Here is a 22,768-nt window from a genome sequence, read left to right on the forward strand (position 1 = left end):
CAAGACATGACACATGGATTGAATGGATGACGCGTTATGAACATTATAAATAATTTATACATATTCTAAGTTAGGCAGCGAAGCTCTTACTAAAATCGCTGTAATACCGATAATTTATTGCTTAGTATTTCATAATTATTCAAACAGATGTCACTGTGTGTTTAATTTTTTAGATTACCAAATCAATCGACAGAGGCTAATAATTTGAGTTTAAAGTCAGACGAGTAAACTCGCATAATTTGTATGTGCGGCCTGTCGATCACGGCCTCATAGAGCGAGATGACTCGCTGGAGGTGAATAATTCAAACTATGGATGATTGAATTAATGAGATTTCAGTGGACAATACCTGAAGTCGTATGCGCTAGACCAGTGCTGCGGATCGTCAGCCATCAGAGTGAAGTTGTAGCTCAGCGAACCCTCGGCGGGAATTGTAACAGGGACCGTTAAACTTTCGTAACTGCAACAAGCAAAATAAAAAATTTAAAATCGTACCGTACTTTGTCCCACTCGTACCACTCATAGTGAATAATCTTATTAACGTATTCAGTATTAACCCGATGATCAAGTACTTATGTAAAGAGATATTTAATAATGTTTACTGGTGTCTTAATAATAAATTCATAATATTATTTATATGACTATACTAGACATGCGTCTATCAACCTGCGCCTCACCTCACCACTTCACCACAGCTATCTAACTACTTTCCCTACTTGTGATGAATTGTTGCATTATTTTTGAGAACTGAACTTCGGAACCTATTGAGAAATATCGTAATAAATCGATTCGACAATTTAATTTGTAAGCTGTCTAAGTCTCATCGATATTGGTCTAATAGTTTCCGAGCGAAAAACAGACATGGATTAAATAAAAACTATATTTCGTGCTTCGATATCATAGAAATGGTCATTCATTTAGTTTGTTTATTTTAACAAGGTTCCATAGTTCGGACATAAAATGAATAAAAGTGGCAGGAGAGCCCGGTTAGACTAGTCGATACAACAGGTTTGATTTAAACACTGTCAGTGATAGCGACCGTGGATAAGAAGCACATTACCCACAACGACATACACATTACACACAATACACATACCCGCCTACTTCCTGGGTAAGGAAGGGAATGAGATCTGCGCATTTTTAGTATAGAGCATTATGATGTAAAATTTATCAACAGGAAAATATCGTAGGATAAAATCAAGAATAATATAACTCACCCTTTAGCTGCAGCGGTAACATTGTACGTTCCCGGCAGAAGGAGTCTGAAGTAATCACCTTTGACTCCGCCCCTGACAATGTGGTCGATGCCGTTGATGTGTATAACTGCTCCCGGGATACCGTGGCCGATTGAACTACTTACGAAGCCATGGAGAGACTTGTGAACCTAGATATTTAAAAAAAATGAATATATTGACACAAGTGCACAAATTTAATTTCCTTAAATTACATATTAACCAGTTCTATGCCTTCAGCGAGTTTTCACGCTCGTGATCGACATGATTGTCAAACTATAAACTTAAATTATTAGCCACTGTCGATTGATTTGCATAATCTAAAAAACACACAGTACCATCTGTTATGAAATACCAAGCCACAAAAATCTGCGGCCTGTCAGATACTGCCATAATAATATCGTGAGGCATAGAAAAGGTTAAATCTTCAAATTTCAATTAGGTATTTAAAACTATGTATTAAAATCAAAAATCCAATTTATATGAATATAATATTCAATTCAATGCATGGATATTATTTCATTCACATTCACATTTATATTTACAGACATGTTTGCTGTGCCCAAGACCAGGGTTACACCAGTGGCAAAGGATGAAGGTAGGCTATGGACATAAATAGTGCACAATAAACTTTTAGAGCATGTATACGTGCATGGATTTACTGACACCAATGGTGTCAGTAAATTCAACTATCACGATAATAACTGTTTACACGTAAAATCGCTGACTGTCTCACCAATTTCATTCTTGAAGCGTAAGTGAGATGCGTTGTTGTCATTTTATGGTCCTATTTGACAGGTTGTAATTGGTAAGCGTCAAAAATGCTCTGCACGGTGTAGTGTGTTTTTATTCCGGCAGGTTCGCCACTATCATTCTACTGCGCAGGCGCAGATATCTCACAAGTTCCGCGTAATTTTTTTTAAAATGCTGAATTTTTTGATCCACGCATGTAATCTTGCAACTTATAATAATACGTGCTGTCAGCAGTAAATCCATGCACATGTAAACGGGGTATTTGTCTGTGATACTTATTTGTTTTCATTGAACTAAGTATACGAATTGCAGACGGTGTTGGTTATTTTTAAAAATTCAATTAAACCCTGCTAACCAAACCATAATAGATAAAAAATATCAAAAATTATGCCATGAAATCATACATTAGTTAGTTAATCAGACAAAGTTTAGTGTGCACTATTTTTGTTGAATCTCCACAGCTCACCTCCACACTTCAATAGATATAAGGGAATTTTTCATGCCTCGGTTGTTCACTACTGTAATATGTGTTCTTGTGGTGTGTTGTCTGATAAAAAAAAAATTTGACATGGTAACATTTACCACATACTAACCACTGTGAACATCAGTCTCTCGGATGTGTTTAGGAATATAAATAAAACTTTTACCTGTTCCATGAACTGCATGAGGGGTTCCCTGTTTTCCATCCAGACTTGGGGAAGTTTCGTTTCATCGGGGAATTTGTAGCATCCCAACTCGAGAGTTATTTCGAAATCATTTGTCTGAAGATAGTTCCAGTCTTGCATTCCACCAGACACGACGTACCTGTGGAATTAAAGATTTTTGAAGAATTTACTGGCAGTACCATATACTACACTCACAATGGAGCAGAAGATAGAATGCTCGCTTTTTGTTCTACCGGACATGGTGTAACACCTCAGAAACATGACTAAGTACTAAATCTTGGTGTGATTAGAATGTTACAAATTACGTAATTGATAAAACACATTGGCTGGTATCCGTTGGATGCAGGTTCGTGTCTCACTTAGTACCAATATTTAAAAAATACTTATGTATTTCTGTAGTGCTCTAAATAATGTATGGCTCTGTCACTTTCAGTAAAATCCAATATTCAATCTGGTATCGATCTGGTTGAGGAAAGAAGAAGGAAAAACACGTGATGACGACACAAAAATTTATTACAATAATAGCACCTGTACACGTCCATGGATTTACTGGTAGCAATAGTGCGTATATTAAAGTATCATGACAATAACTGTTTACACGTAAAAGTGCTGACTGTCTCTCCAATCACATTCTTCAAGAGTAAGCGAGACGCGATGTTGTCATTTTATGGTACTATTTGATAGCTGGTAGTGAAAATTTGATATCCTCAAAATGAGTATAGTTCGTTTTTTTGCCGGGAGGTTCGCCACTATCGTTCTACTGCGCAAAAAAAATCCCTACTGTTGCATGAAAATTCAGAAGCTTCCAAACTTTTTTGATTCATGGATAAACATGTTTACCCATACATTTTCTTGTTATGGCCGCGATAATACTTACTGTCAAAAGTAGATCCATGCACGTGTAAACGGGGTATAACAAACAACCGTGAACGTTTTAAACGTTACAAATAAAAAAATATACCTACAGTAAAACCTCGTTAATAAGTACACTAATAATTCGAAATTCGCCGTAATTCGATATTTTCCCGAAAAAAAAGTCCGTTGAACATTATTTTCATATAAAACCATACCTTTAATTCGAATTTCGTAATTCGAAATGATTTCAGAGTCCCTGGCATACAAAAATATTCAATAAATCGTAATAAAGTACACTATTTCATGAGCCAGTCATTAAAAAATTGTGACAGACTTTTCTTAAAAAATCAAAAATTTTAAGAAGTTATTAAAAATAATCGTGACATTTTCGGCAGGCACATCTATGATCGTAAACAAAATTAATGAAAATCAAAAAAAAATATATTTTTCAAAATTTTAATATTTTTCCCCCATACATGTCATAATTCGTAATTCGAATTTTTTTTCGGTCCCATGGAATTCGTATTAACAAGGTTTTACTGTACATGTTATAGTAAAATGAACAAAAAAGCTAATTTATTTGTTTTGGCTGTCACCACATGAACACTATATGCAAATTATGTCTATAATACACATTGTGAAAGAACTGATGTGAGAGGCGGGGCTTTTAAGATGTACATGAAGGTTCATGGGTAATCTTTGGTTCCCGAATTGGCTGTGCCAATGTGTCAGTCATAATATAGAAGTCGGACTGTGGCCCTTCACTTGATAGAGTAATAATTACCATCTTGCTCCGTTAGTGATGCCATCGGGAAACTTTTCATCAGGAAGACTGGTACACGGCCTGCCTAAGTGCATTGTAGGATGAGCCTGAAAAAATCATCAATTCAAATTAAAAAAATTCACATTGTTGACATCGTTTGAAATCTGGACCAATACAGCAACAAAAGATAGTAAAGCCTTCCTTTAAGAATAAAGATATAATAATATATCCTTAAAGATAATAATATATCCTTAAAGATATCCCAAGGGGTAAAGTAGGAATCTAATCATTTAAAAAAGCTTTTATTCTATAAAAGAAATCTGTTATGTTGCGAATGTCTTGAACCAATAATATTTTGCGACATTCACGATGTGTCAAAATAACTAAATAAATTGAAATATAATCTGATGAATCTGGTGTATTGAACTCACATTGGAATAAATGTGCGCTAAATGCACGAAGACTTCGTTGTCAGGGCTGAGGTTGGAGATGCCGCCTCGCATGCTCTTGTTGTCATCGTAGGGATAGTTAGCTACCAGCGCACCGCCATGGAGGTTCGCCGATAGAACAAACGGTATATCCTTGGACCAGTTCATCACGGCCATGGTTTCCGGTTGAGTAACTGCGTTGAACTGGAAATTACGATAATGATTGAGGGTTACCAGGAGTCGACATCCATCATGATGATTTTCTTAATGTCTCAAAATAAAATGAATATTTGACACAGTCGTAACAATGCAACTCTTTCCAAACGTTAAATTATTTCTTATGCACTGCTAATTGCAACGCCCAGATGGCTGAGCGGTTACCGCATCGGCTTATAATGTCGAGGGTCCCGGGTTAAAGTCTGGTAAAATTCACATGTCGATTTTCAATTTGTATTTGAACCCAAAGTATGGACGCAATAGGTTGAGTAAATGGCTAACATTCGTTTCTCACAAAAAAACAAAGATCTTTATGGGATTGAACATGGTTTAAAAAAAATCACAATTATCTTTTCAATGGTAACGGACAATTATTGTGCGTATATTATAATATTTTGTGTATCTTTACTATTTCTTTGTTTTCTTTATGGTTGCTGCATTATTGAAAAGTAGATAACAAAACAAATCCATCAGTGTAAACTTTAATACATTAAAAATTCTCAAGGTAACACTGCAATAGATGTTATTAATTTTTTTTTATGACGAAACAAAGTGTTCAATATGAAATTATTATCGTTCTGTAATGTCAATGCTATTATTAATTTTCTTCAGAATCGCAGTGAATATGTAACAGTTTCTTGGATAAGCTTGTGAATCTGTCCACATGTGCAATAGTCCGGAGATACACATAATTCCATACTCTAAGCTTTATGTATCTGAATTTGTTTTGTTGAAACTGTTCCAGAGTAGATAAGCATTAATTATTTCAAACTATCATCTTATCTTTAGCCCGATCGCACATACAGAATTGACTCGACTGCAACATAGTGTCATACCTGACTGCAACGCAACAAAACTGCCAGAAATGTTGCATCTCTCTTTGACGCACACAGCTGGGACCGTGCCGGAACAGTGATGTCACGTGCCTAACCAAAATGTAGCTACAACATTTCCTATGTTCAACATGCGGCCTGTGTTGAGTGAAATTTGTTGCATGCGACAGCAGATTTTTTTTCTACCAAAAAAGTTGCATCAACACTATGTACAGCACTACATTAAGTTACACATATATTGTGAATGTTCACATCGACAAATGTTACATGTTGCAGTTGAGACGAGTTTGCACATGCGACCCGCTTTACAAGTCATGATGAATAACAAAATAAATCAACCGTCTAAACTCAAAATAAGAATGACATTTTAAGAAGTTAAAAAGCCTCTTACTTTCTTTGATCATGTCATTTGATGACACGATACATAGAAGATCAAACTAATTTAATATTAGTGGAAAGCTGTTCGGACAATGATGGAAGTTATTTTGTTACCTTGGTAACGCCAAACTGATCGGGGAAGTTTCTATTCAGATCGACTTTGTTGGCGTTTGACCTTCCTTGCATGCCGTCAGCATCACCTGTAAAAAGTAACACCAAAAATAAAAAAATATGTGTTCTTAGCTATTTCAATGATAAAAAAAATTAAATAAAGGGAGAGTTAGGATATGTACGATGTGACAATATACTGTCCTATAACCATATAAGTATGGCATCATGTAAATGAATTTTAACTTAATAACCATGGGAACACAAAATTAATTGGAATTGGCTTACTCTACTGGGTATAACAGGCTACAGATCACGTAGACCTGTGCGGACCTCGTAGTCCAGTGCATAAGGCGCTAGGCTTTCAACCGAGGGCCTCGAATTCGATTCTCGGTGATGTCATAATATATTTATATGATTTTCTCAAAGCCCGGGTGTTTGTGATTGTTTCTGCTGTTTCACTATACATACTATTGTCATTGGGTCGTATGGCCTGTTGTAAGTGTAAACTTAAACACGTGTTAAATAATATGTTATTTTCAATGGTTATGTCTGTATCATATTAATGTGCATTAAAGTTTGTCACGTAAATGTAACGCGCATCCAATATTTATGCGCAGACAGAGCGCTTTATTTTACTTTGGTTTTATGGCCTAACTGACATAAAGTAACCTTCTTCAAAACATTGATATATGTCGATGGCTTTTACATTTATATTTTTTTAATCTGTTCTGTCTAATAACCTCTTTTGTACTTAATTCGTAGCTATTTTCTTGTCATTTCCTTGTATTTCGGTGGTTTTTATCACCGTATTACCGGTTACGTATTTTACAATGTTTTTATTAGCTCGTATTCTTGTTTTTCCGGTGGTTGTTTGTCCAGTACAAATCTTGCAATCGATTTTTGACTAACTTTCCGACTAGCTAGACATTTGAAACTTTTAGAATATATCAGAACACGGTGCCAATGCCTTCTTTTAATACTTTTAGCCATCTTTAAGCAGAATTGAATTCATTTTCAGTTAATTCTGTTTTGTATGGAAAGTTATTTCAGAAAAATCCGTAAAAAGTAAAAGACTATTATTGGTTGCTAAGGGGTTGGTCCTAGCAACTAAATTATTAATATATACGTGCGTTACTATGGAAATCAAAATGAAATGTCAAAATGACATTTCAGTATTCTATATTTGTTTGTTTGTTTGTTTTTTATTTACTTCATATCAAATACAAGTTTGAGCATATTGAGCATAATAATTCAACAGAAAATTTTAAAACGTATATAAAAAGTTCTTTTTATCTTGTAATTTATTTAAGTGTTTTATTTAGACATGAATTTGATCTAATTACTATACGGTCACCTATTTCCGATACAACTGCCAACTGCATACGTAAAAATTTCCGGACACGAATAAATCCATGCCAATACAATATGTTTTACATACCTTTACGAGATATTTCATATCCATCAGGATTCATAGATGGCATAAGATGTATCCTGGTGGAGTTGAGCAGTTCCGTTACGCGTCTGTCGAGCAGATAGTTCTCACAGAGATATTTTGCTAAAAGCAACAGAAGCTCTCTTCCGACCACTTCATTACCGTGCATGTTCGCAATGTATTTAAACTCCGGTTTGCCTGTAATGAAGAAAACATTAATATATCATTGTTAACTTCTAAATTATTATTGTCAAAATTGAAAACTCTTTGGAATAATTTCGAAGATAATTTTTAAAAAAGTTTTTGAAACCCGCATAGTATTTTATAAAATGTGCTACACCATTGCCCACTGAAGAAGAAAGCTGATACATTACACGACTGGTCCTACTTTTCGCCCCTCCCCTTGTCTATGGATTACCTGTCATTGCCTGTCATTGTCTATAGAGTGCTCATACTGACTCGTCTGTCATGTTCACTTGTCGGAGTATTCTTAGTTTCAGATTTCTTTTAGATTATTTTAACGTATCTTGGAGACCTTGGAGTTCATCTGATTTAGTGGTTATGTGTTATTAATAATTGGAAATGACGATCAAAGGAAGTAAACTTCTTCTGTGTATAATAATATCACAATACACTAGGACGTTTGTCAATGTGACAGTCGATTCTAAACGACAATAACTAATAACTTATTTATACTCTTCAGTCATTATAGAATACCAAACTCTGCTTGCAAGTACGTTATCAATAAAACATAGTATGGCAGTGGACCATTCGTTGCTTGTGCAAAAAGTTATGCTCAAATTATATTAATCTAAAGATGGTGGTGGCTATACTCATAGAATTTGGACGTTTGGACGACTCCTAGCACAGGACACATGTCAAAATAAGTACGGGACAAAAAAATATTATCAAAAATCGATCGCGATCTAACGAATTCGATGTTGGCAATCTCTGCACATAGAATCATGTATATAATTAACTAATTGGGTTAATTCCGAAATTATAATGGAATGTCATAGTAGAAATGTGAAGTTCTCTTCAAATGAATCCGCAATGCGAAGTCACTTGCAGGTAACTTAATCATCAGTAGCCCACAGACACTTTTTATTTGCTCCCATTGCATACATTTAAAGCACGTTTCTACCAACAATTATATTGGGTGAGTGCACTGAGACCTTTATTTTACCATACCAATCTAAATAGTCGAATATTTAATCAATTTTAAAATTATAATATGTTAATCATTTTATCGTAATCAAAAGTATAATTCAACTTTGGAGGAATATAAAATAAATATCTGAACTTAACAATGAATAATACAGTCGAATCGTAGGAGGATCCAAGTCACCAACCTGGAACATGTATACCCGGATCCTTGGTGACCTCCAAGACATACAGATCTCTCCCCTGCACTGATTTCCCGATGGATGACAGCTTTGTGATGGCTGGGTAATTTACAGAAATCATCTCCAGCATCTTTTCCATCTCATGGTGATTGTGATGGACGAAATCCGGAGGTATGACGAAGCCATACTGGTCTTGCGCCGATCGCTGGATCTTTTGCACTTTATCATAGTCTCCTGGAAATCAACAACAATATAATAAAGTGTTATTAATTTTTATTGAATTATAGGCTTTGATATAATTTAATGTTTGTAATTCTTTACTTTGAAAAAAGGTAATATTCAAAACTACGAGAGCAAACTCAACAACTCATGAGGATCACTGTAAGGAATCGTCAAGAAAATGACTCGAACACACTTGCAGCATAAGACGAGCCGAGCAAAGAACGCGGATGATAATACAAAGAATCAAACACGATTGTTTGCTTTATTTTAGCAATACAGGTTGAAGAAACATAAAGACAGGTAAATGCTAACATTAATTTTTCAAATTGTGGTAAAATTGTTTAATCTACCAAAAATATGTAGGATACTGTTTATATGTAGAATTTAACTGTTTGTTATTTTATTTTTAACGCTTAGGGAAAAATTACCCAAAAAACCGTTTTTAGCCGCCATTTTAGCAAGGATACCAAAGTGGCACCTGGCAGATCCGTAATCAGCGGAAAAAATCTTTGACCTTCGGCAATATCTGATCCCCTCCCAGGCGACAAGAGTTTTGAGATCCTTTTTTGCAATTACTTTGATAAGTTTAGGTTACGTCTCTAACTAATAACACCTGTTAGTACACGTGCATGAATTTACCGCCAGCAATAGGGTGTAAATTAAATTATCATGATAATAACTGTTTACATGTAAAAATGCTGACTGTTCCGCCGATCTCCTTCTTCAAGCGTAAGCAAGACACGTGGTTGTCATTGTGTGGTGCTATTTCACAGGTTGTAAAAATTGGTAAACTTGCTCTGAGCGGTGTAGTTTGTATTTTTTTTGGCAGCTTCGCCACTATCGTTCTACTGTGCATGCACATATCGTCGTTGAAACTAGAAAATTGTATAACTAAAAAATACTACTTTACAGGAGAAACAAAAAATATTATAGTGTCGTGTACAACTCTATGACTATGGAGCAGTGGCGAAGGGTGGAGGTAAGCTGTTAAGATCCGCCATAAATTGTACACATTAAACTTTGTTAGTCATACGTATTTGTTTTTATTGAACTAAGACTACAATTTACAGGTGATGTTGGTTAGTTTTTAAAAAACAATTAAGCCCTGCCTGGCCAACCCATAATAGTTTTGGTATACTTTGTGCAATATGACAAAATTGTGCACACTTTTTCATTTATACTTATTTGTTTTCGTTGGATTAAGAATACATATTACACATATTGTTGGTACATTTTTTTAAATTCATTAAGCCCTGCCAAAACTGAACTATAACAGATAAAAAAATATTATTCTATCTATAAAATATCCAAAGTTACGCATGATTTAATTGCATAATTTTATATATTTTAGAAACAACTGAGTATTTTTGACTATTATCTATTATGGCATGGTTTTCGCAGCGTTTAATTGAATTTTAAAAACTAACTGACACCATCTGTAAATTGTAGTCTTATTTCAATGAAAACAAATACGTATGACTGACAAAGTTTAGTGTGCACTATTAATGGCGGATCTTAACAGCCTACCTCCACCCTTCGCCACTGTTATGGAGTTAAATCACCCATCATTTAAAAATGCTACAATTTTTTGGAATTACATCATTTACATCATGGTTAGATATTAAGAACGACCACTGGATAGCATTCTATGTTAATTTTCGATTAAAACGAAGATACACATTTTTCTAGTTTCAACAACGATATGTCATGCAAGTTGCAACTATCGCATGAATATTCATTAACTGCTTAAGTTTTTTGATCCATGCATCGTATTTACTCATATTTACTGCCACCAGTAAATCTATGCGCGTGTAAACGGGCTATAAACATATAATATCTCTTTTACAAGCACACAGCCATTAAAAAGCAATAATGAATATTTAATTAAGAAATGAGAATTTTAAAATTTCATAATCTGTTGGGTAATGCCTTCTGATTCAATTTCCATAAATCACCATTTGATTAATGCTTAGAATTATCTTGTTTTTACGATCACAACTATCTTTAATGCATGTGTTAACTTCGATACAACAATTTTCTATTATGATTACAAATGAAAGGCGCCTTAACTGTGGGAGATTTATTAAAATATGAGAAAATACAACAAATTAGATTGGTAAATTACCATTTTTGTCTGACCATACAGCGGTGACGATGATTTAATTTGAAGGTTGATAATGAAAAATCTTATATTCAGTATATTTTTGAGGCTTTTGCAAGTTATGTATTTTAATGAATGCTACAATCTTAAATCTTGTGAATTTCAGTTGTGATATCGTCGCTGCAGGATTGGTTTGTCGAATAGACCAAATGTTCAGGAGACGAAAAACAAATTTCATAATCCTATATTTAAATTGTTATTTTTACAGCATACGAATTATGTATTCATTACCATTACAAAGTAATTTAAAGAAAAGGATGGTTCTGGTCCATTTAGATACAAAAAAACATTCTGCATTAAAAGGTCGATTTTGACAAAAACGGATATTCGACAAACCAATCCTATAGTGACGATTATAATAAAAAATAATTGAAGTAAAGGTTGTTTTTGTTTATTTTATTGAACAATGACAGATTCAATTGCATTTGCAATTAAAATAAGAGATTTTGAAACTGGGTCATTTGCAATATTAAAAAAAACACTAATAATTCACACAAAAATTTGTGTATATTATGCATATTCTATTGTTCATAATATTTTTATTATTTACGAAATTGAGGTCAGTTCATATTATACGGTACTTTTGATTTGTTTTCACACTTTGAGGAGTACTGGGCAGTGTTGCATATAATTAAATTACCCAATTTCATTAATAGTGGGGTTTTCTACTGTTTAATGAATATTAAATTTATTTTTACAACCAGTTCGATGTTGCAGCTGTCAGAGGTAAGACATTCTTTTTTTGAATTTGTTATTTATGATTTGGTTGTTATATTTACTTTTACTAGATAGTGTTATACCTGTTTACACATGCATGGATTTACTGCTGACAGTACGTATTATCGCGGCCATAAAAAAAGAATACACGTGTTAAGCTGGCTCGTACATCACAACTCGCCTCGTGTGCCTGACCGCCATAAATCAAAACTTCCACGAACGGGCAGCCGGTGTTCCATGATACAACCTCGCACATCTGCATAGCGACATCGACATTCACCGCATCGCGGCTGCACCGAACGTGGCGACAGTCTGGAGAGAAATGGCCGATTGTGCGGCTGTGCGCATGCGCGGAGTCGATATTACCCGATATCGACATGCAGGCTCTGGCCAACGCAACTCGATGCATGCAGCAGCGTCGCAGCGTCGCAGTTGCATCGGCCAATCTGCGAAGCTCCATTTGATAACGTTTGTTTCTTGGTTTACGATGACGTCACATCGACGAATTCGTCGTAAGACACATGCGGCGAGTTGTGATGTGAAGCCCTCTAACACGTATTATCGTGCAAATTGCAAGATTGATATAAAACAGTATTTTTTAAGTTCATTGCAAAGATATATTATTTGTATAACCATGTCCAATACATATTTCCCACAATCAACCCGGGTTATCTTTGGGCCCCAGCTTCCATACATACAACGCTCACGACGTATCAGCCAGAACATAGATGTCATACTGCAGTATTGTAGACATTAGTGACACACTGATGAATTCATATACTTACATATATTATATCATTTCAAAGTCTCCTTCATTATTTAATTTTTTTGTGTTATACAATATTAAAAAAAATAAACTTCCTATATAGTGTGCTTGCAAAATTTTATTTAATACAATACAAAAATATAAATCACAGACAGGCATAAATTATTAAGTAATTGATTTAAAACATTAAATTCTTAAGCTCAAATTACACTGGTATGCTCGCAAGCCAATTTTCTGTCCCAATCGTAAAATGACAATTCGGGTCGTTCCCTAGGGTCGTTGGAAAAATAGAATAATTTTCATTTTTCGCGCGTAATTCAATCGGCAAACATGATAATTTGAATGATTGATTTCAGTATAATGTTCTCATGAAATTTATAGTCTGTAGCTTTAGTGATGTCATTTTCTACAATTTTCTAATCCCTTCGTCATAAATCATCACATTCTATCAGACCCTTTGGTGCGTGACATCATATACGGACGACTCCTAATGTTAGAAACACATTACGATCACGTCACGTGAGCGCACGTTCAAAGGTGCATGGGCAAAAATTATTTATAAAAAATATTTAAAATATTATTAGACAAATCTTTTCATTCTGTAGCATATTTTGAGTTAAAATTGTATAATTTCAGTTAGCAAAATCTGCCAAAATGTATCTGCGCATCTATTCTATACACAAGACTGCTTTCGACTGCTAGGGCATCTATCTAGGGTAGATTTGTATCGAAGTATTAGCACTTATTGTAACAATTACAATAAGTTAGCCGTCTAAACAGTCAAAACTGTCTATCTCACTCTAAAATTTAGCATAGCCAAGAGAGGTGCTGCTAAAACATTATTGTAACAATTACAACTAACTCACTGTAATTGTAACAATAAGTGCTAATACTTCGATACAAACCTACCCTAGATAGCTGCCATAGCGGCCGAGAGCAGTTTTGTGTATAGAATAAATGCGCAGAACTACATAAATGTCACCTCACGCGTATCACATCACACCACCAACCTGACACACGCTCTCGCGTATCCTTGGTTTTAATGGTTCAGAAAGGCTATGAATGACAGGTAATCGGACACAACATTTTTGTGGGTTGTCAGTTTTTATGATTGAATGTACCAATAATTTTTATAGCATGTGCATACTCAAGTGATGTCATAATGATAGCTTAAGGCTCATGCTGTTTGCATGTTCATGTTCAGTTCGCAGACCTAGATCAGTGTAGACTTATTTTAACGCATGGCCAACTAGTATGTTTATAAAAAAATATAGTGTCTTGAATAATTCATTTCTATGAGATTATTCATTTAGCCTAAATATAGTGCGGACCCGTTTCCTCTCCCAAATTTATTTTTAAAAACATAAAAAATATATTAACCGTCACCTCAATACGATAACCAAAGACGTTGAATCTTTATCCAGTTGGAGCCTTCGGTGGTTGCTTTTAAAAAATCACTAAAGCAAGTTACAAAATTATAAGTCACATAGGTCTTCTTTTCCCCCATTTTAATATGGCTTCATCTCTATACAATAAGGTTTTCTTCAATAGATATCGTTATTTGCTAAAATTTTAGAATAAGGAACTAAACGAGATAATAAGCGTCGACGTCGGATGAAAGAATGGCTACAAAAACGTGACAAGTATTTGTCATTTTATCCAGAGGGCTTCATATATTCAAGAGATTACATAATTTCATTTATGTCCATATTATCGCGTTGATTTCACAATGTAAACAAAACAATTAATCGCCTTAAACATCCGATTGTAATGATAGTGTTGCCTGTAATGATGCCTCAAAATCATAAAATCCGGTTTCGCAACATTACGAGCAAACATTCCATTCCAATCAACTTTACACAGTCATTAATAAATAATGTCATTATTATGGATCAATGATATTATTATTGGTCTTGTAGGGCCCACCTGGTATTGATTTCTGAGTTGTTTGTTTTCAGTAGCATTCTCAAAAACAACATCTATCAAGTTGCCTAGTTGAAAATAAATGTAAATAAACCACAACCCTAGTACATATTGTTGGTATTTTGTAAAAAGGGCAAATTAACCAGAATGCTATTTTACAAGAGGATTTTTAACTTTTGACATTTATTTGTTTATTACCTGTGGATGATTATAAATATCTAACAAGTTTATAATAAAGCTTAGAAAGAATACTGTCATTATAATAGGTATTATTATATAATATTTTAAAAGGCCTAATATGTCACATTAGCTTTTTATTTCGTAATTTTAATTAATTTAAATTTAGTCGATTATCGTTTTTAAGTACTTTCCTGTGGAGATAAAAATTCGCCGTTTTTACACAACAAAGCTAGTGGGGTACGTATCGTATTTTCATTAAAATCTCGATTTCGCCAAAATGGTTGATTCGCCCTTTTTACAAAACACCGACAATATTACATAATATGACAAACAATGTCATTCCAGTGCACGTAGGCTGTGGAGATTAGACATAGATAATGCACACTTTATCAGTCATAATTGGATTGAGATAAACATAAAGGACCCGACTGAAAATTTGCTAAATAGATATATTGAGGTTCAAAGTCTGTCTATTACTATTAAATACTGTGATTATTATTAATATATCTCTATTACCAGTTAAAGAATATAAACTGCAGTAATATATCTTGGGACATTAATCAATAATACAGTTGGCTCCTTATCACTTTATAACATTTTTCATACAAATAATCACGAGAAACTATTTTGTATAAAGGGAACCAATAGGTGATTCTCTTTTAATTATTTCATATTACTTGCAAAGTCGTAAGCTATTTATTTATCATAAAACATCCAAGTGTACATCCACGGTAATGGAAGAGTACTCCATATCATCAAAAAAAAACCTTGACCTCTTGCCTCTTATGATACTTTGATACTGACTATGACAGATACTTTGCAGTTGGTTCCTTTTTCATAACAAAAATATAGACGTTTAGAATATCTGTCCGTTAAACAAAAAGTAAGTAAATAAAATGGGAACTATACCGAATGTAACTTGGATCTTTTTAGAAAATTACAATTTGGAATATTTAGGACTAGTTCTCATTCTTAAGTCAAAATACCTAAAAACGTTATTAAATATCCTTTATGTTTATCTCAATCCAATTATTTGTTTTCATTGAAACAAGAATACAAATTGCAGATGATGTTGGTTAGTATGTGTTTAAAATTTAATGAAACCCTGAATAAACTAAATCATCTATGTTACAGTAAATTGTACAACACACTGCGCTGTACGATATTCTGTCGAACAGCAAATCTAACGATAACCGCTGGACATGTCATTATCAGTATAAAATTGTAACACTATTTTTCTAAACACATTTTGCATCCACTGAAAGGCCGCAGATTTTGAACAATACACGTTGAATGTAGAGCAAAGCTCTTACTAAAATCCCTGTAATACCGATAATTTGTGGCTTAGTATTGCATAATTATTCAAACAGATGTCAACGTGTGTTTAATTTTTTAGATTATGCTAGTGGCTAGTAATTTGAGTTTAAAGTCGGACAAGATAACTTGCGAAATTGTCGATCACGGTCTCATAGAGTGAAATAAGTCATTGGAGACATAGAAGCGGTTAACTCTGCGCCTGCAGTTGAGTAGTGGCAGAATGCCCGCTTCTAAGCCCAGATTCAAATCATGCAGTTGGTTCAATTTCATATATTGTTTTTTTGTGACATTGTAGACCATATTCTTCAAATCTAAATGAATATTTTTTTTTCACTTGTTAATGTAAATGCAAGTTGTCTTTTCCAATGCGCGTTTGATCCGATACAAATTTTGAGCAAATGTTTAACAACCATTTCTCGTAAAAAGAAATTCAATAAATTAACCTGTTACCCTATATTCTCTCTCGTATTGATATTTTTATTTGAGGATGTTATTATGCAAATACGATTTCATTGTTTGTGTTAGGTTTTTGGAATCAGACAGATGATGCAGTTACGTAAGGCACTGGCTACACATCAGGGGGCTCCGTATTCGATTTCCGGCGATCTCACAATAGTTTTTCTCAAAGTTTGAATTTTACTGTGATCATTTGTTGTAGTGTTAAAAACAAGAAACCACATTAATATTAAAAAAATTAAATTATTTACATAAAATACAAACCTTAAAATTGCTTCTTACATCAAATTTGTAGGTTATGTAATGTCGAACCCAGATTACGCAATTACAGCCTGTCGTAATATAATCATGCTGAACGACAGAGAGCACATAGATGGCACACCCGTTAATGACAGTAAATAACAACAATGCAGTTCATGCTTTAATTGTGTGAAAGCATGGGGACGATTCGGCGCTGCCAAGACAACTGGATGACGGACATCTCGACGCCGCACAGATGTATGAAATGTGTAAAAGAAATACAGGTAAACAAGCAACTCTTATATAAAGTATCTACCTAAATTCATGGCTGTTTCAATATTATTGCGCAATAATAGTAGATGTGAACTGATATTCAATTAATACGCAATTTGTGAAATATTGACCATTTTGTAAATATTATTGTACAAGATTGCTGTAGTTCAGTGCAGGATTAGAATGTAAAAGCACACTATCGACATGAATCTTTGAAACAACCACAAACCTCGCTTAATTATAGGTAGACATTTTATATTAGAATTTCTTTGTTACTTGATGGTTCATATCGTAGCATACGTGTATTTCTTCAGCGCATTTCATTAATCTGTGCAGCACCCAGATGTCTATTGTCCAGTTGTCCTGGCATCCAGTTGACGGTGTCGAATCATCCTAGATCCAAAGCATGTTAGTGGAACATCATATTTTTTTAAATACTTAATTTCAATGTTATTGTCGTAGATATTGATAAAATTATAAATGCATTCTGTGTGAACAAGACATGAGGCGATTAATTTCAAAGGTAATAACTTCCATTTTCAGTTTTTTTTGATAATTTCCTTAATTCTGATTCTGATTTTCAAATCAAGCTCAGTTTGTTAGTGAAATAGAATTAAACCGGAGGTTGATTGCAAAATCGTTTATATGTTCATCAACCGCCAATTTTAATATTTTACGACAAAGTTTAAACATGAATTTTTATTAATTTTAATGACATTTTTTTTCGCTATTCGCTTTTTCTAATACTTATTTACTTATTATGTTTACATAAAAAAACTATCAATATCTCAAAATTGCAGAATATGGAGGTTACCAACTTTGAAACTAACGGCTTCAAGTTATATATTTTATTATAATAATGGACAAGTTATACAATTTTTCTATATTATTTCTAACAAGGCATCAGCTCCCAAGCGTCATGCAAGTTTTGAGGGTTACTTTAACAAAAGTGATAATATTGCATCATTCCCATAATCATTATGACAACATGAAAGTAGGTTTTAAAAACACAAAACAAAAAAAATCACATCATAAAAACAATTCATTACTTACTCGTAAGACACATAAAATTTACTAAAATATTAAGTCACAAGAATATAAAACAAAGAACAAAAAAATATAGTATTTAATATTCGAAAACAATTGAAATTGGACGTAGTTATCCATTTATAGATCATGCGACACATTCTACAAAAAATATTTTTGTATGACAATTCCTGGGACGAGATGCATAGAATGTCGATAATGATTAAACACTAATTAGCCATTTTTCCGGAGATAAACGATTAGTGTTTGCGTACGGATAGCCTGCTCAAAATATGTTGTATCATCAATACTGTTGACATCTACTTACGTAAACAAACACCATATTAATAAGCCATGTGAATAAAAAATATACACATGACACTGTAGGGATACTGTATCTGCAATATGTTAATTTATTCAATTCACTTCTGAGAAAGCGATCTTTACATTAACTACTAATTTATAATTTATATTGCCGTCAATTAAAAAATATTTTTATAATTATCGGACAACCGGAATTTAAAAACCGGCAACAATTTTAATTGCAGAACGTGACGTTGACTTGCTAATTAAGATTTTCGCATTTTGTCATTCTATTTTGATAATATATGCACGACTTTCGATGTTATTTCTATTCTATGCATCTCAGACGTAGTATAAAATAAACACAGTTTTATGTTTTTTTTTGTAGGTTTTCAATTGAGTGTACTTTTTTGAATTGCTATCAGTATTCAAAAATTTGTATGGTTTTGAAAGGCATTAACCATATTATATAAATCTTTAGTAGTCAGAATTATACTCATGAGTATATACCAGAGGTCGGGAATGTTCTTGGTTATGTATTACCCTAAAATTATTTGTACTAAATGATATTTATCCCGCCCCCATACTAAATGACTAACAATCAATTGAAATCTCTGAAGTTTAAGAAAAAATTACTAAAAATTTTTAAAAACCCAAAATACGAATTGCAAACATACAAAAATTATTTTAAAAAGTATAGAACTGACGCATTTAATTGAAAACAACTCCACTACAGATTTTGGAAAAATGGTGTTGATTTATTTTTAATAACACAACATTGATATCGGGGTTTTAAAGTCCATCTTTGATGCTGTCTTCAGTGTCCAAGTGATTTCTGCACTCAGTTTTTTAGTTCATATAGGAAGAAAATGTTTGTTTGCAAATTACTAAGTGTCTTTTTTGTTTCCAAGAGTGAAATTTTAGTTTTATAATGATTGTTCTAAAGTTTTGATACCCACCTAGGTCGATTTTTATGTTCACCGAACCCTGGCATACACCGACTTTGTATTCAATCCTCAAACTTGATAAACACAAAACTAAACGTAAAAAGTACTAAAGTACACTTACTAGGATGTTGATATCTCATTCAGGAAAAGACATAACTTTAAAGCTGATTTTAATTTTAATTTCACGAAAATGTTGCTTGATCTACAAATGTACTTATAACCTATGAAGTACAAATTTTTATTATTAATATATTATTCATGTAACAGCCAAATTCACTTAAAGACATACGGTGGCTTTAGACGATGCGCAGCTTATCAATTTTTAATGCATTTGATATAATGTGAGTATATTTTTCAGATGTAATGCAATAACTAACCAACAAGCTTCGATCTATCGTTCGGAGCCGGCATCAGAATTATCTCTATAGTAAGAATGCATGAAGAGACAGAAGGAAAGCAAGATTTTTTTTTACGGTTGATGTAGATCAAGGATGAGGAACCTGCGGCTTTAAAATGCTTTTACATACTTTCATTATTTTTATTTAAATCTTAAAACCAACCAAATATTTAAATTATTTTCAAAAATAAGCATTCACAAAGAATCATCAAAAGGTTAATTTCGTCTATGGCGTGAATATGTTGATAAGTCTAAAGATATTAATTCTCAGGGCAGCTATTTATAAAGTTGGTATTCTGTCGTATACTTGTCATTCAGAGATTCCTATGCGGAATCCAATATGTCTACACTGTTGATTTTAGTTTCTATGAAAACCAATACAATCTGAGAGATCAATGATACTTTGTTAAAATATAATATACCTGGGAATGGTTATCGGCATCCTGCAACCGCGAAAAACATAGTCATATTTTATCTAGCCATTTTCATGCATGACGTATGATAAAATATACCGATATATTTTCCTATTTCGATGGGTTAGTGTACAGATATTAGATGTCCTGTTTTGACTAAAATTAAGGTATTATGCACAATGTGTGGGCTAAGCGCGCACGAATGGTTAATTAATCGGACGATCATAAATACTCAGCCGATAATAGATGGACCATTTTTCTATTATCCAATTCAGCACACATGAATATTTAATTAATCGGCCAATATGCTACACCATGTTGGTTGTATTGTGTTACGCGTATCACCTGTATGAGGTAACTTAGTTGATCATCCGGAATGCGCGCTCAACATTTAAAACAATGACAACAGATCTCGATCGGTCAAAAATCTGTGACTGAAGAAAGATTTTTAAATTGGCTGATTTTACACGGTTTCACATATGATGCCACGGTCTAAACCACCTGATTGTTGATTGGCTGATTAATAAATCATGCATGCGCGCTTAGCCTTATGATGTAAATAGATATTGTGAGAAGCTACTATCTCATTCAAACACATAATTATTTGTCCAATTCACCTTTGATTTTAAATCAATTATCTCAAAATATACATTCAATATCTGCGCATCTATTCTATACACAAGACTGCTTTCGGCTGCTACGGCAGCTATCTAGGGTAGGTTTGTATCGAAGTATTAGCACGTATTGTAACAATTACAATAAGTTAGCCGTAATAGTCAAAATTGTCTATCTCGCTCTACAATTTAGCATAGCCATGAGAGGTGCCGTTAAAACATAACACTTATTGAAACAATTACAACCAACTTATTGTAATTCTTACAATTAATAAGTTCTAATACTTCGATACAAACCTACCCTAGATAGCTGCCGTAGCGGCCGAAACCAATCTTGCGTATAGAATAGATGCGCTGAACACTAACCCGTCGATTAATAAAATTTTGGTTGCACTATGCCGATTATTATAATTAACATTCATTGGTAATTTGGTTTTTGATTGTGTAAATCTTTATGTGTATTTGGCTGATAAGGCACTACCTACATTATTTAAGATCGGTGTTGACACAATTGCAAAGAAATATTCCCCACAGATGTTTTATGGATTAGTAAAATGTTACAATCGTGGCGACACCGTGTTATTATTATCCTCAAGCGAAAGAAGCGGCGGAGAGAACTAGCATGATGACGGCGCCAAGCGGCCCGTACGACCCACATCCGGAAGCATAGTCGGTTCCATTAGCTATACGCAAAGGAAAAGAAATTCCTTATCATTACAAAGCAGAAGATAATAATGTCATCATGTCTATTCAATAATGTTATTATTTGACATTCATTTGTTTTATTGACGTTCTTAATTCAAATGTTATTTTTCATTTGATTATTGCACATTGTAATTACAGACTTACAAACTTATCTGAAGAATAGGATGGGGGAGCCACTGTCGAAAACTACCCAATCACAGACTCGTAACTGGCAAAATCTGACATTAGAATGACGTTTTTCAATATGGCATCCTATGGTAGTTCGTAGTTCCATTTTTGGCCATTCTCCAGCTAAGTTTGTAGGTCTGTATGTATTGTGTTCTATTTTCAAACATCATTCATACCACAAACAAATTAAAAAAATGAGTGATACTACCCTCTTTGTTAAGAACTAATTTATTGTCTGTGATGTTCTGGTGAATAAATTATTCTATCGAAAAAAAATAACATTAAAAGATGATATTAAAATCATTAAAAATTAAATGAAAACCATCAATGATAATGTTAGCTCACTATATTGTATATAAATGTTTGAATATGTCAAAAGATGTACCTATAAAAATAGATATTCTTATGGAAAGAAATTATCATAAATTTATATTTTACTATACGCTCTTTACACTACAGGTTTTAAATGCTTTTTAAGAGGATAGGTAGTTAGCAGTTCTACAATTGAGAAAAGGAAGAGATTAAAAACGTTGAAAATAATATTGGCTACGCATTAAAAAAACAATTAATGAGTTTGTGTTATTTCGCTGTTTTCTTTTTATGATAATTTGGTTCCACAAAAATGATTTTCATAAATTTAAATTGAAAAACGCAATAATCAAAGCCAGGTAAAACGTGTTAGTATTGCTTTTGGATATATCTAATGTTAGGGGACAATAATAATATAACATAAGATTTCTATAATAAATTATATTATAAAAATGATGATGTATGAAAATATTGCATGAAAAATCCGCAGTGACCATTGCTGGGGGGCACTTTTTATGAAATCATTGCAAGAGTCGCAAAATATGTGCCAATCTAATATTGATCAACATTGATTTCTTTATTATCAATCACACTGTAAATTTGTTGGAAATTCATAATATA

At 33.3% G+C, this 22,768-nt stretch overlaps 1 protein-coding gene and 1 long non-coding RNA gene across 3 annotated transcripts in view; one reads left to right on the plus strand and one right to left on the minus strand.

Moving 5' to 3' along the window:
- Positions 1–22,768, minus strand: part of svr (Carboxypeptidase D svr) — a 76,862-nt gene that overhangs the window by 14,521 nt on the left and 39,573 nt on the right. For both annotated transcript variants that reach the window (XM_085950120.1, XM_085950121.1), the window contains exons 7-14: positions 9,017–9,244; positions 7,671–7,862; positions 6,236–6,321; positions 4,698–4,898; positions 4,288–4,373; positions 2,631–2,787; positions 1,216–1,382; positions 348–458 (exon numbers count right to left, since the gene is read on the minus strand). In XM_085950120.1, the coding sequence (XP_085806246.1) occupies positions 348–458; positions 1,216–1,382; positions 2,631–2,787; positions 4,288–4,373; positions 4,698–4,898; positions 6,236–6,321; positions 7,671–7,862; positions 9,017–9,244 (1,228 nt within the window). The remainder of the gene's footprint in view (positions 1–347; positions 459–1,215; positions 1,383–2,630; positions 2,788–4,287; positions 4,374–4,697; positions 4,899–6,235; positions 6,322–7,670; positions 7,863–9,016; positions 9,245–22,768) is intronic.
- LOC147069438 (uncharacterized) lies at positions 175–21,017 on the plus strand. The gene is made up of 3 exons (XR_015071135.1): positions 175–293; positions 16,472–19,037; positions 19,098–21,017. It is a non-coding gene; the product is annotated as an uncharacterized LOC147069438 (long non-coding RNA).

Source organism: Rhyacophila brunnea, unplaced genomic scaffold (genome assembly GCF_057557595.1).
Source record: "Rhyacophila brunnea isolate RB1 unplaced genomic scaffold, BYU_Rbru_1.0 scaffold_23, whole genome shotgun sequence".
Lineage (NCBI taxonomy): Eukaryota > Metazoa > Arthropoda > Insecta > Trichoptera > Rhyacophilidae > Rhyacophila > Rhyacophila brunnea.